This window comes from Nomascus leucogenys, chromosome 2, assembly GCF_006542625.1.
Source record: "Nomascus leucogenys isolate Asia chromosome 2, Asia_NLE_v1, whole genome shotgun sequence".
NCBI classification, from domain to species: domain Eukaryota; kingdom Metazoa; phylum Chordata; class Mammalia; order Primates; family Hylobatidae; genus Nomascus; species Nomascus leucogenys.
This window is the reverse complement of record NC_044382.1, coordinates 32,467,295-32,481,889: the sequence shown is the minus strand read 5'-3', so window position 1 is coordinate 32,481,889 and position 14,595 is coordinate 32,467,295. Positions and strand designations below refer to the sequence as shown.

The following is a 14,595-nucleotide window of genomic DNA, read 5'->3' as shown; positions in this document are numbered from 1 at the left end:
AGGCTTGAGCCATTGCACTCGGCCAACTTCCACTTTATTACTAAATGCCTCCTTAACCAACTTGAGTTGACTTCTGTTAAATGCAACCAAATGATCTTAAGACATTTATGCAGTTGGGCTGTAAATTCTCAACAGGCAGGAACTTTTAAATCTTTTATAGTCACCTTAGCACCAAGTACAATGCCATAGACACAGAAGTTATGTAACAAATACCTTTTACCTAAAAATTACCATGGGCAGGACATGGGAACACTGAGGCCAGAGGATCACGTGAACCCCGGAGGTCAAGGCTGGCTTCAGTGAGCTATGATTGCACTACTGCACTACAGCCTGGTTGATGGAGCGAGTCCCTGTCTCAAAAAATAAAAAATATGGCCAGGTGCACTGGCTCACACCTGTAATCCCAGCACTTTGGGAGGCCAAGGTGGGCGGATCACTTGAGGTCAGGCATTCAAGACCAGTCTGGCCAACATGGTGAAACCACAACTATACCAAAAAATACAAAAATTAGCTGGGCGTGGTGGCGCACACCTGTAGTCCCAGCTACTCAGGAAGCTGAAGTGGGGGAATCACTTGAACCTGGGAGGCAGAGGGCTGCAGTGAACCGAGATCGCACCACTGCACTCCAGCCTGGGAAAGAGTGAGACTCCATTTCAAAAAAAAAAAAAAAAACAATAAAAATAAAAAATATGACCATGTCACCCATTGTAAAGAATATGAAAGCAAGTCTTTTACAAATTACTTAGAACTATGTGTTTCTTTTCATTGTACTAAGTATGCGAAATGCAAGAAAGCTCTTATTTGAGTTTTATGTTTCTCAGAAAAACTTGTTTCTCAAAACCTCAAAGATCAAGTATAATAAAATCTGATATTGGCCCAAACGCCAACTTGTTGTATAACCTTGAGCAAGTCATTTGATCTGAGACTCAACTTCCTCACTGGTAACAAAAGGCTATATAACTAAATCAGAGTTCCTAAACTTTGGCACTACTTAGACTTTGGGCCAAATAATTCTTTGTTTTCAGGGGTTGTCCTGTGCACTGCAGGATGTTTCAAAGCATCCCTGGCTTCTACCTGGGATCCTTGCTTTTCACTTACACTGTTGCCCCTGCCTGGACATCTCTTTTTTCCTATAGTTGCATAGGTTGCTCTCTTACCTCGTTTTTGCCACCTTTTTAGCAAAGCCTTGCTTGATCATCCTTTTAAAAATTGCAACAGGCCAGGCGCCATGGTTCACGCCTGTAATCCCAGCACTTTGGGAGGCCGAGGGGGGCGGATCACTAGGTCAGGAGATTGAGCCCACCCTGGCCAACGTGGTGAAACCCCGTCTCTACTAAAACACAAAAAAATTAGCTGGGCGTGGTGGCGCGCCCCTGTAGTCCCAGCTACTCGGGAAGTTGAGGCAGGAGAACCGCTTGAACCTGGGAGGCGGAGGTTGCAGTGAGCCGAGATCGCGCCACTGCACTCCAGCCTGACGACAGGGCAAGACTCCGTCCCAAGAAAACAAACAAACAAAAAAAACCGGGCGGGATGGCTCATGCCTTAGTCCCAGCACTTTCGGAGGCTGAGGCAGAAAGATCGCTTGAGCCCAGGAATTCGAAACCTTGTCTCTACTAAAAATACAAAAAATTAGCAGGGTGTAATGGAGCACGCTTGTAGTACCAGCTATGGGGAGGCTGAGGTGTGAGGATCGCTTGAGCCAGCCCTAAGGTGCAGGCTGCAGTGAGCCATGATCACGCCACTGCATTCCAGTCTGGGCCACAGAGTGAGAACATCTCTCAAATTTAAAAAAATTTTTAAAAATTGCAACTGTACAACCCCACCGTACACTCCCTAGCACCCCTTCCTGCTCTATTTTTTCCCCATAGCATTTATCAGCACCTGACACAATATTTTACAATGTATTTACCAACAAAAAAAAAAAAGATTTTTAGCCGGGGGGCAAGCTGTATCCCACTTGGGGGGGGGGGGGGGGGGAGGACACTGGCACACGGAACCGTTACTAAAAAAAAAAAATAGGGGGGGGGGGCGTAACATGGAGTGAGGAGAGAATGAACAGGGGAGGCCGAGCCAGATCGCATGCACTATGAAGGAGACTCCTAAAAAAAAAAAAAAAAGAAAACAGAGATTTTTGTCTGTTTTACGGAGAGGAGCTCAATTTATTTTGCTGTAAGTAGGAATCAACTTACATACTCCTCTCTCCACCTCGGTTTTATTTATTTGTTTGTTTATTTATTTATTTTTAAGACGGAGTCTCACTGTCGCCCAGGCTGGAGTGCAGTGGTGCGATCTTGGCTCACAGCAGCCTCTGTCTCCCGGGTTCAAGCAATTCTCCTGCCTCAGCCTCCCGAGTAGCTGGGTTAACAGGCGCGCACCACTACGCCCGGCTAATTTTTGTATTTTGGGTAGAAACGGGGTCTCACCATGTTGGTCAGGGTGGTCTCGAACTCCTGACCTCAAATGATCCACCCGCCTCAGCCTCCCAAAGTGCTGGGATTACAGCCGTGGGCCACCGTGCCCGGCTCTCCACCTCCATTTTAGAAACTCCAGAAAAATAACAAATATGGTATCCAAGTGCTCCGTAAAGTTAACAGACATCAGTTCCTGGTTCATCAGCTAGCAAGAAAAAGCAAAGTCTCTACGACAGGCACGCCTTAAGCGTGGCTCTTTTTTAGAAAAGGACTTTCCCTTCAGGACAGCACATGGAGAGCCCCTAGAGACTGGCCAGTCCGGCTCCAGGGCCCCTGCGGACTCTTCCCGCTCAAACTCACCGCCATTGCACCGCCCAGCCGACTGTGCAAATCCACCACAATGACCCTGGCGACCTCCACAAAGGAGTGGTTACAACCTTTCCCCTCCCTCTTGGGGATGCCAGGCCTCCCACGAAACTAAAGCACACGCTTCACACCTGCTGAGGCAATCATCCGGCTCCTTACTAACTACAGCCAAGGCATTTCACAGCCCGCCGGGAATTGTAGTTCCCAGACCACCCGAGCAGACACCCAGCAGGCGCTGACTGACTACAATTCCCAGAGAAAAACGGGTTATCGGAAGTCTACCCGATAGGCCCACTCAGAGGGGAACCGGCAGTGACGTCACTGGAATGTTGAACTACAAAGTCCATGATGCAGTGCAGGATCGCAGAATGCCGCGAGTGCTCCCTGGTTAGGTTGGAGTCTCTTGGTCATCAACCTTTTCACCCGGTAGAGCTGGTTGCCTGTCGGGGTGCCAGGATACGCAGTTAATTAGTATTCGGTGACTGAGGTGCTACTTATGGCTTGCCACTATGCACAGATATTTATTACTGTCAGTGGCATTCAACAGCCTAGCATTTAGACATTGTATAACCGTGTATTAACAATCTCCTTTTTTTTTTTTTTGAGACGCAGTATCGCTCTGTCGCCCAGGCTGGAGTGCAGTGGCGCGATCTTGGCTCAGTGCAACCTCCGCCTGCCGGATTCAAGCAATTCTCCTGCCTCAGGCTCCCGAGGAGCTGGGAGTACGGGCGCGCGCCACCGCACCGACTAATTTTTGTATTTTTGGTAGAGACTGGGTTTCACCGTGTTAGCCAGGATGATCTCGATTTCCTGACCTCGTGATCTGCCTCCCTCGGCCTCCCAAAGTGCTAGGATTACAGGCGTGAGCTACCGTACCTGGCCAACAATCAACTTTTTTTTTTTTTTGAGAGGGAGTTTCGTTCTGTCTCCAGGCTGGAGTGCAGTGGCGCGATCTCGGCTCACTGCAACCTCCGCCTCCCGGGTTCAGGCGATTCTCCTGCCCCAGCCTCCTTAGTAGCTGGGATTACAGGCGTGAGCCACCGTGCCCAGCCAACAATCTCCATTTTTAAGCGAGAGCCTGAAAGCCTGCCTGGTCCCATTGCCTGACTCAGACTATTTACACTGCTACCAAACAGGGCCAGGAGCGGTGGCCATAATCCCATTATTTTGGGATGCCGAGGTGGGAGGATGACCTGAGGTCAGGAGTTTGAGACCAGCCTGGCCAACATGGTGAAACCCCGTCTCTACTAAAAATACAAAAATTAGCTGGGTATGGTGGCGTGCACCTGTAGTTCCAGCTACTTGGGAGGCTGAGGCGGGAGAATTGCTTGAACCCAGGAGGCAGAGGGTGCACTGAGTCGAGATCGCACCACTGCACTCCATCCTGGGTGGCAGAGCGAGACTTCATCTCAAGAAAAAAAAAAAAGACTGGCCGGGTGCTGTGGCTCACACCTGTAATCTCAGCACTTTGGGAGGCCGAGGCAGGTAGATCACGAGGTCAGAGGTTCGAGACCAGGCTGGCCAAGATGGTGAAACCCCGTCTCTACTAAAAATACAAAAATTAGCTCTTCCTGTCTGTGCCAGGGCGGCGCGTGGTCTACGCCGAGCGACAGAGACACTCAGGCTGTGTTCTCAGGATGACCGAGTGGGAGACAGCAGCACCAGCGGTGGCAGAGACCCCAGACATCAAGCTCTTTGGGAAGTGGAGCATCGATGATGTGCAGATCAACGACATTTCCCTGCAGGATTACATTGCAGTGAAGGAGAAGTATGCCAAGTACCTGCCTCACAGTGCAGGGCGGTATGCCGCCAAACGCTTCCGCAAAGCTCAGTGTCCCATTGTGGAGCACCTCACTAACTCCATGATGATGCACGGCCGCAACAATGGCAAGAAGCTCATGACTGTGCGCATCGTCAAGCATGCCTTCGAGATCATACACCTGCTCACGGGCGAGAACCCTCTGCAGGTCCTGGTGAACGCCATCATCAACAGCGGTCCCCGGGAGGACTCCACACGCATTGGGCGCGCCGGGACTGTGAGACGACAGGTTGTGGATGTGTCCCCACTGCGCCGTGTGAATCAGGCCATCTGGCTGCTGTGCACAGGCGCTCGTGAGGCTGCCTTCCGGAACATTAAGACCACTGCTGAGTGCCTAGCAGATGAGCTCATCAATGCTGCCAAGGGCTCCTCCAACTCCTATGCCATTAAGAAGAAGGACGAGCTGGAGCGTGTGGCCAAGTCCAACCGCTGATTTTCCCGGCTGCTGCCCAATAAACCGTCTGCCCTTTGGGGCAACCCCCCCAAAAAAAAAAAAATTAGCCGGGCGTGGTCTCACGCGCCTGTAATACCAGCTGCTCGGGAAGCTGAGATAGGAGAATCGCTTGAACCCGGGAGGCGGAAGTTGCAGTAAGCCAAGATGGCAGCACTGCACTCCAGCCTGGGCGACAAAGCAAGACTCCGTCTCAAAAACAAAACAAAACAAAAGACTATGCTACCATCCAGAGATATATGGTGTCTGATACAGTAGCCACTAGCCACATGTGGCAATTTAAATTCAAATTAATTAAAAATAAATAAAATTTAAAATTCATTTCTTGCTGGGCACGGTGGCTCATTCCTGTAATCCCAGATTTTGGGAGGCTGAGGCAGGAGAATCACTCGAACCCAGGAGGCAGAGGTCGCAGTGAGCTGAGATGGCGCCACTGCACCCCAGCCTGGGAGACAGAGTGAGACTCCATCTCAAAAAACAACAACAACAACAACAAAAAACACAAATGGCCGGGTGCGGTGGCTCATGCCTGTAATCCTAGCACTTTGGGAGGCCTAGGTGGGCGGACTGCCTGAGCTCGGGAGTTCGAGACCAGCCTGGGCAACACGGTGAACTCCTACCTCTACTGGAAATACAAAAAAAAAAAGTTAGTGGGGTGTAGCAGCATGTGCCTGTAGTCTCAGCTACTCAGGAGGCTGAGGCAGGAGAATTGCTTGAACCTGGAAGGCGGAGGTTTCAGTAAGCCAAGATCACACCACTGTACTCCAGCCTGGGTGACAGAGTGAGACTCCATCTCCAAAAAAAAAAGGGACCCTTTAAGGGGATGGGGAATGCAGCCCAGATGCGTGTCTACCTAAGGGTTTAAGGGAAGGGAATACACACACACACAAACACATACACACAGAACTTTTTTTTTTTTTACATTTTTCAACAACTAGTTTTGAAATACAAATTTAACGATGTCCTAAAACAATACTTGGCATATGACGTGGGGTCAATACAAATTTGTTGGATGAAAGGAAAAAGTTAAGAAGGAACCTTAGGCTACCAGAGGCTCTCCTGCCTCTAGGCTGTCTCCTTCACTTTCCATACCCTCTTCCTTTAGCTACCAACCATTTAGACATCAATTTCTGACAGCCCAAGTCTGAGTTAAATGCTCCCCGCTAGATGTTCCCCGAAGCACCCCTTGCCTTGGAAATTTCATCTCATGAATTGCCTGTTTATTTATCACTAGACTAAAATCTGCATAACAGCAGAGACTGTGCCTAGCACGATGTCAGGCCCATAGTAGGTGCCTTATAAATATTTATTAAATGAATGAAAGAATCCTCATCCTCCACAGCTCTTATAACTATAGCTATAATTTCTTGTCCCAGTTCTGCCCTAACCAGTACTATTTTCATCTCTTTGATTCATCACCTTCCAATCCACATTGGTAATTGAAAGTATTCATACAACAAATATTTACTGAGTACCTCCCATGAACCTGACGTAGAGCTAGGATGGAGTCAAGAACAAGGCAGACCATGGTCCCTTCCTTCATGGAGCTTACAGTCTAAAGGTCATCAGATATTAAATTAGAAAATAAACAAGTATTTTATTAGAAATTGTGAAAAACCTGCCTTCATGTCTCCAAATTCAACTTTTGTAATTTTCTCATTTAAGTGACTGAGCTTGGTCACGGTGTTGCACACCTGTAATCCCAGCAGTTTGGGAGGCTGAGGTGGGTGGATCATTTGAGCCCAGGAGTTCAAGACCAGCCTGGGCAACATGGCAAGACCCTGTCTCTACAAAAATTAAAATTAAAAAAATTAGCTGGCTGGGCATGGTGGCTCACGCCTGTAAACCCAGCACTTTGGGAGGCAGAGGCAGGTGGATCATGAGGTCAGGAGTTCAAGACCAGCCTGGCCAACATGGTGAAACCCCACCTCTACTAAAAACTACAAAAATTAGCTGGGCATGGTGGTGCGCACCTGTAGTCCCGGCTACTCAGGAGGCTGAACCTGAAAAATTGCTTGAACCTGGGAGGTGGAGGTTGCAGTGAGCCACGATCGGATCACCGTACTACAGCCCAGATGACAGGGCGAGACTCCGTCTCAAAAAAAAAAAAAAAAAAAAAAAAAAAAAAAAAAAAAAAAAAATTAGCTGAGCATGGTGGTGCATGTCTGTGGTCCCAGATTCTTGAGAGGCTGAGGCAGGAGGATCACTTGAGCTGAGGAGGTTGGTGCTTCAGTGAGCCGTGTTCGAACCATTGCACTCCAGCTTGGGTGATAAATCAAGAGTCTGTCTCAAAAAACAAAACAAGGGGGCTGGGCGCGGTGGCTCACGCCTGTAATCCCAGCATTTTGGGAGGTCGAGGCGGGCGGATCACGAGGTCAGGAGATCGAGACCATCCTGGCTAACACAGTGAAACCCCGTCTCTACTAAAAATACAAAAAATTAGCCGGGCGAGGTGGCGGGCGCCTGTAGTCCCAGCCACTCAGGAGGCTGAGGCAGGAGAATGGCATGAACTCCGGGGGCGGAGCCTGCAGTGAGCCGAGATCGCGCCACTGCACTCCAGCCTGGATGACAGCGAGACTCTGTCTCAAAAAAAAAAAAGCAAAACAAAAAAAAAACACACACACACACAAACAAAAAAATAAGTGACTAAGATTCCTCTTTCAAGGATCATTTGAATTCCATTCATTCAACAAAATGTATTTAGCTTCTACTGTGTACGAGGCGCTATTCTAAATGCTGGAGACACAACATTTGAAAAAGACAGGCATAGGCTGAGTGTGGTGGTTCACACCTGTGATCCCAGAACTTTGGGAGGCCGAGGGCAGATCATGAGGTCAGGAGATTGAGACCATCCTGGCTAACACAGTGAAACCCAGTATCTACTAAAAATACAAAAAATTAGCCGGGCATGGTGGCAGGCGCCTGGAGTCCCAGCTACTCGGGAGGCTGAGGCAGGAGAATGGCGAGAACCTAGGAGGCGGAGCTTGCAGTGAGCCGAGATCGCACCACTACACTCCAGCCTGGTGGCAGAGTGAGACTCCGTCTCAAAAAAAAGAAAAAGAAAAAGACAGCCACAGCTGGGCACTGTGGCATACACCTGTAATCCCAGCACTTTGAGAGTCTGAGACAGGTGGGTCACCTGAGGTCAGGAGTTTGAGACCAGCCTGACCAATATGGTGAAACCATAGTCTCTGCTAAAAATACAGAAAAATTAGCCGGGCGTAGTGGCAGGCGCCTGTAGTACCAGCTACTTCGGAGGCTGAGGCGTGAACCCGGGAGGCGGAGCTTGCAGTGAGCCGAGATCGCGCCACTGCACTCCAGCCTGGGCGACAGAGCGAGACTCTGTCTCAAACAAACAAACAAACAAAAAAATACAAAAATTAGCCTGGAGTGGTGGCACACGCCTGTAGTCCTAGCTACTGGGGAGGCTGAGACAGGAGAATCGCTTGAACTCAGGAGGCGGAGGTTGCAGTGAGCTGAGATCGCAACACTGCATGCACTCCAGTAGGGGCAACAGAGTGAGACTCAAAAAAAGAAAAAGAAAAAGAAAAAGACAGGCACTGCCACATCCTTCAGAGAGCTTCCAGTCTAGTGGAAGGGACAGACATTAAACCAGTGAGAGCAATGGGAGGCCATCGAAGGATTTTAAGCAAGGAAGGGACATGGTCCTATTTGAATTTTTTTTTTTTTTTTTTTGAGACGGAGTCTCACTGTTGTCCCTCAGGCTGTAGTGCAGTGGTGCGATCTCAGTTCACTGCAACCTCCACCTCCTGGGTTCAAGCAATTCTCCTGCCTCAGCCTCCCGGGTAGCTAGGATTGCAGATGCCTGCTACCATGCCTGGCTAATTTTTGTATTTTTAGTAGAGACGGGGTTTCACCATGTTGGCCAGGCTGGTCTCTAACTCATGACCTCAAATGATCCACCAGCCTCAGCCTCCCAAAGTGCTGAGATTATAGGCGTGAGCCACCGTGCCTAGCCCCTATTTGTATTTTATAAAAATCATTCTGAGGAAGCATTGGAAAAGAGCAAAAGTGGAAACAGAAGGGTATTGCAATTGTCCTGGTGAAAGGTGATGTGGTCTTGGACTATGGTGGTGACAGTAAAGATAGAGAAATGTAGACAGATTCAAGAGATACTTAGAAAATAAATGTGTTACAGCTTAGTAATACGGCTTTTTAATTGGGAATTGTCAATTATTTGCTAGCCTATGTAAAATATCCTCTAGATAAATGAATTTAGAAAGGTGTCATAGTGGATAAGAACTTAGGCTGTGATTCAGACAGAGATCATCATTTACTAGCCGGGTGACCTCAGGCAATTCAGCTAACCACTCTGTGAAATAGGGATAATAATGTGTAACTCATAGGATTGCTATGAGGATTAAAGAAACAATATGTGTATAAACTCTGTTTATGTATGTGTGTATGTCTGGCATATAGTAAGCATTTTAAAAGGTTAGCTATTTTTAATATTGGTCTATAAACATTAGTCTGATTAAAATGGAAAAAGCTTACCTGTGCCCCATAATAATCTCTTCCCTGGCTTAACTGATCTAGTTATCACAATGTAATTGTGTGTTATACCTTTTACAGCTTTCAAACCATATCGCATTCATTCTTCAAAACCTCACAACAAAACTCAATTCCTCCCTGATTTATTTATTTTTAACTTTTTTTTTTCAAGACGGGGTCTCACTCTATCACACAGGCTGGAGTGTAGTGGTGCAATCTCGGCTCACTGCAGCCTCTGCCTCCTGGGTTTAAGCAATTCTCCTACCTCAGTCGCCCGAGTAGCTGGGATTACAGGGGTGTGCCATATGCCCGGCTAATTTTTGCATTTTTAGTAGAGACAGGGTTTCACCATATTGGTCAGGCTGCTCTTGAACTACTAACCTCAGGTGATCCACCTGCCTTGGCCTTCCAAAGTGCTGGGATTATAGGAATAAGCCACCATGCCCAGCCTCCCCCGATTTATTTATTTATTAATTTATTATTTATTTATTTATTTATTTATTTGAAAGGGAGTTTTGTTCTTGTTGCCCAGGCTGGAGTGCAATTGCACCATCTCGGCTCACTGCAACCTCCGTCTCCATGGTTCAAGCGATTCTCCTGCCTCAGCCTCCCGAGTAGCTGGGATTATAGGCATGGGCCACCACACCCAGCTAATTCTGTAGTTTTAATAGAGACGGGGTTTCTCCAGGTTGGTCAGGCTGGTCTTGAACTCCCGACCTCAGGTGATCCACCGGCCTCGGCCTTCCAAAGTGGTGGGATTACAGACAGGCGTGAGCCACCGCCCCTGGCCCCCCGATTTATTTTTAAACCCATCCCACTGGTCACTCTGCTCAATTTGGTAGTTTGTCAGCATTTCTAAATTTAGATCCCTAAGGCTATAATTAGTTTTAGCTTGTCTGTGAGTCCTTTTGTATTTGCTTTTCGTGCATATTTACCTAGCTTCCCTACCTTCAGACAACAAGGTTCTTTTTCTGAGGAAAAAACTGTGAGAACTTCTTTATATGCTTCTGCTCCTAAGGCGTGTGGCATTCAATGAATAGCGTTATTTCCCTACCCTTTTAGGGACTTTTTGTTTTTCAATGTTTTTTCTTCTACATCTGTGTTCTGCCTTTACCTGTATGCTTCCTGAATGGCAAACAGATTTCTTTTTTAATTGACACAAGCGAAGAGTAGAAGACTAAAGAGAAGGTAGGATTTTTTTTTTCTTTTGAGATGGCGTCTCGCTCTGTCGCCCAGGCTGCAGTGCAGTGGAGCGATCTCCGCTCACTGCAAGCTCCGCCTCCCGGGTTCACGCCATTCTCCTGCCTCAGCCTCCCGCGTACCTGGGACCATCACGCCCGGCTAATTTTTTGTATTTTTTTTAGTAGAGACGTGGTTTCACGGTGTTATCCAGGATGGTCTCGATCTCCTGACCTTGTGATCTGCCCGCCTCGGCCTCCCAAAGTGCTAGGATTACAGGCGTGAGCCACCGCGCCCGGCCGAAGATAAGATTTTTTAGGACTTACAAGTTTAGCGGATGCTGGGGTCACTCTGCGTGCAACTTCAGACAAAGCTAATGGGTCAGCAGAGGAAGGCAGGTTCAGGGTGTTGTGGTGGTTGTGTTCACGGGCTTTGGAGTCAGGGACTGGTTTTGCATTGATGCTGTGTCCCAGGCTAGCTCTATGGCTTTAGGCAGGTTCCTTCAACCCTCGGACCTCTGGGTTATCATGGGAACCACGAGATAATGATAATACCTACCTCTTAGGCTTGCTATGAGAATAAAAGGAGCTAAGCCAAGATGATTAGCCCAGTGCTCAGGAAATATTAAGCTGGAAGGAAGGAAGGAAGGAAGGAAGGAAGGAAGGAAGGAGGGAGGGAGGGAGGGAGGGAGGGAGGGAGGGAGGGAAGGAAGTGGAGAAAGGGAGGGAGGAAGAGAGGGAGGGAAGAAGGGAAAGGTTAAAACTACTGGAAGCCAGTTTGATCAGTTAATTAATGAAAATTCTAAATCTGATTGACATGAGCTAGGAACAAGAACAAGTAGCCATGATAATTAGAGAAACTGCCTTTTTATTTAGATAAATGTAACCAAATTAAAGAAGTTGTACTTCTCAGGTGCCAAATTTTTGAGAAATCCCTGTTTTCTAGATTTTTTCTAAAGTGGTATATTTGTAACTCCCAGAAATTAAAAATCACTAACTCATGCTATACTACTCCAGACTTAGGACCCACAAGATTCAGCCTGCCATCTCATCAACATTCCACAGAGGATGGAAGGCTGTGTCATGGGCTCATATGGGAAACGTGACACCTGAGTCATTAAAACACAGCTTGTGGTTTCTAAATAGCCAACCTACCCACCACTACTGTTAATGTCTCCACCATTAGCATCACCATTATGGAGCAGTCCAAAGGCTCTACAAGAGATGGAAGGAAAAAAGGAAAGAAGGGAAGGAGAAAGGGAAAGAGGGAGACAGGAAGGAAAAGGGGAAAAGAAGGAAGGAAAGGGAGAAAAAGAAACAGGTAGGCTGGGTGCAGTGGCTCACGCCTGTAATCCCAGCACTTTGGGAGGCCGAAGCAGGTGGATCACCTGAGGTCAGGAGTTCAAGACCCACCTGGCCAACATGGTGAAACCCCGTCTCTACTAAAAGTATAAAAATTAGCCAAGCATGGGAGCACACACCTGTAATCTCAGCTACTTGGGAGGCTGAGGCAGGAGAATCGCTTCAACCTGAGAGGTGGAGGTTGCAGCGAGCCAAGATCACACCATTGCACTCCAGCCTGGGCAACGATAGCAAAAGTCTGTCTAAAAATAAAATAAAATAAAATAAATAAGTAAAGACAGCCAATCATATATTACTGAGATTCCAACCTCACTGAGTTTTTTTAGAATTTATTTTTGTGCATTTACAAAGTTTAAGATTCCTGTCTCTATTGTATCAATAAGATTAGACTGGTGTAAACTATATGAGCTGGAGAAACAACCACGGTCATACCCTTTTTTTTCCTAGTAACTGGTCAGATCCCTAATATCTTATTAGCCAGAAGTGTAGTATCTTCCTCTACATCCTATTCCATATAGAGTCTGAGACTGTGAATTCTGGAGTGGGATTGCCTGACTTTGAATCATGAACCCCACCCCCATCCATAACTTGTTGTGTGACCTTGACCTGTCTGCACCTGTAGCGTGGTGATAATCATGGTACTCATCTAGTAATCATCTCTAGTAAATAGATGATTATATTAGATTATCCATTAAATATTAACCATCTTTTTTTTTTTTTTGAGACGGGGTCTCACTCTGTCACCTAGGATGGTATGCAGTGGGATGATCATGGCTCATTACAGTCCTCACCTCCCAGCCTCAAGCAATTCTCCCACTTTAGCCTCCCAAGTAGCTAGGACTACAGGTGCACACTACCATGCCCAGCTTGTTTTCTAATGTTTTATAGAAACAGGATCTCACTGTGTTGCCCAGGCTGGTCTCAAACATCTGATCTCAAGTGATCCTCCCAACTCAGCCTCTCAAAATGCTGGGATTACAGGTATGAGCCATTGTGCCTGGCCAAGCCTCCATTATATCCTAGGGATTTCTTTCTCAGTGCTACAGACAAAACTCAACAAAGAAGGCCGGGCATGGTGGCTCATGCCTGTAATCCCAGCACTTTGGGAGGCCAAGGCAGGCAGATCACTGGAGGTCAGGAGTTCAAGATCAGCCTGGCCAACATAGTGAAACCCTGTCTCTACTAAAAATACAAAAATTAGCCAGGCGTGGTGGTGCGTGCCTGTAATCCCAACTACTTGGGAGGCTGAGGCAGGAGAATCACTTGAACCCAGGAGGCGGAGGTTGCAGTGAGCAGAGATTGCACCACTGTACTCCAGCCTGGGCAACAGAGAGAGACTCTGTCTCAAAACAAAACAAAACAAAAAAACAAACTTAACAAAGAACACAAAATTCCTGACCTCATGAAAATTTATATTCTAGATGGGGTGAGGCAGAGAGCACAAATAAATGGAAAAAACATTTTATATAGTGAGATGTGCTATGAAGAAGATAAAGCAGGATGATGCAATAGAGAGTAACTAGGGGAGGGAAGTGAGGTGATGGTTTAGGTTGGATGGTCAAGGCCATCCCAAAGAGGTGATACTTGAGAAAAAAAGTCAGCCACACAAAGATGTATGTAAAAGAGTTCCAGGCAGGATAACTAGCAAGTGCAAAGGCATGAAGTGGGAAAGAGCCTAATTTTTTTGTTTGTTTTTGTTTTTTTGAGGCCTGGTCTCACTCTGCTACCCAGGCTGGGGTGCAATGGTGCAGTCATGGCTCACCTCAGCCTCGACTTCCTGGTCTCAAGCAATCCTCTCGCCTCAGCCTCCCAAGTGAGTTTAAAATGTTTGAGAAACCAAATATACTTTTCTCCTCATACCTCTCTTTTCAAACATCCAGCATCCCCTTCTCACATTCTACTGGATAGCTTCTTCATTCACTGACAGCATAGAAGCAATCAATATACAACTTTCATGACTTCCTTTTACTACATCTACTATCACACCTCTATCCACTAATATGTGCTCTTTTTGTCACTTACAGTGAACAACAATTAGGGCTCCTATTAAGACCTATGCTCCATTGGTACACTAGACCCCATTGTCTTTTGCCCACTAAGAGATTTTATTCCTCTAGCTTCTCATCTCACCTCTTGCATCATCAGATTTTTTCTCTCTAGATCATACTTGTCTGCATTCACACGTCTTCTAACCTAATGCAAGCAGACAAGCAAGGAAAACCAAACTGAACAAAATGCCAACAAACCCTATCCTTTGCCCTATCCCACAATACCCTTCCAGTACTGTCCAGTACCTTCATTGCTCTACTCCCCTTTACAGTAAAGCTCTTTAGGAGAACTGCCATGCTTTCTCTAATTCGTCTTCTCCACTTTTCTCCTCAACCTTTAATTTTATTTTGTTTGTTTATTTTATTTATTTAAATATTTTTGAGACAATGTCTTATTCTGTAGCTTAGGCTGGAGTGCAGTGGCTTCATCACTGCAGCCTCAAACTCC

At 46.9% G+C, this 14,595-nt stretch overlaps 2 protein-coding genes across 3 annotated transcripts in view; one reads left to right on the top strand and one right to left on the bottom strand.

Annotated features, from left to right (window-relative positions):
* The window catches only part of LARS1 (leucyl-tRNA synthetase 1), a 69,058-nt gene extending 65,994 nt beyond the window's left edge, over positions 1-3,064 (bottom strand). Inside the window, exon 1 of one of the 2 annotated variants that reach the window (XM_030827089.1) lies at positions 2,772-3,064. In XM_030827089.1, coding sequence (XP_030682949.1) covers positions 2,772-2,777 — 6 coding nt within the window. In that variant the 5' untranslated portion in view covers positions 2,778-3,064. The remainder of the gene's footprint in view (positions 1-2,771) is intronic. The other variant, XM_030827093.1, reaches the window with a different exon arrangement.
* A 1,268-nt stretch (positions 3,065-4,332) lies between these two features.
* Positions 4,333-5,078, top strand: LOC101177482 (40S ribosomal protein S5). The gene has a single exon (XM_030827084.1). It carries the CDS (start codon positions 4,415-4,417, stop codon positions 5,027-5,029), a length of 615 nt encoding a protein of 204 aa, XP_030682944.1. The 5' UTR covers positions 4,333-4,414; the 3' UTR covers positions 5,030-5,078.
* The last annotated feature ends 9,517 nt before the right edge of the window (positions 5,079-14,595 follow it).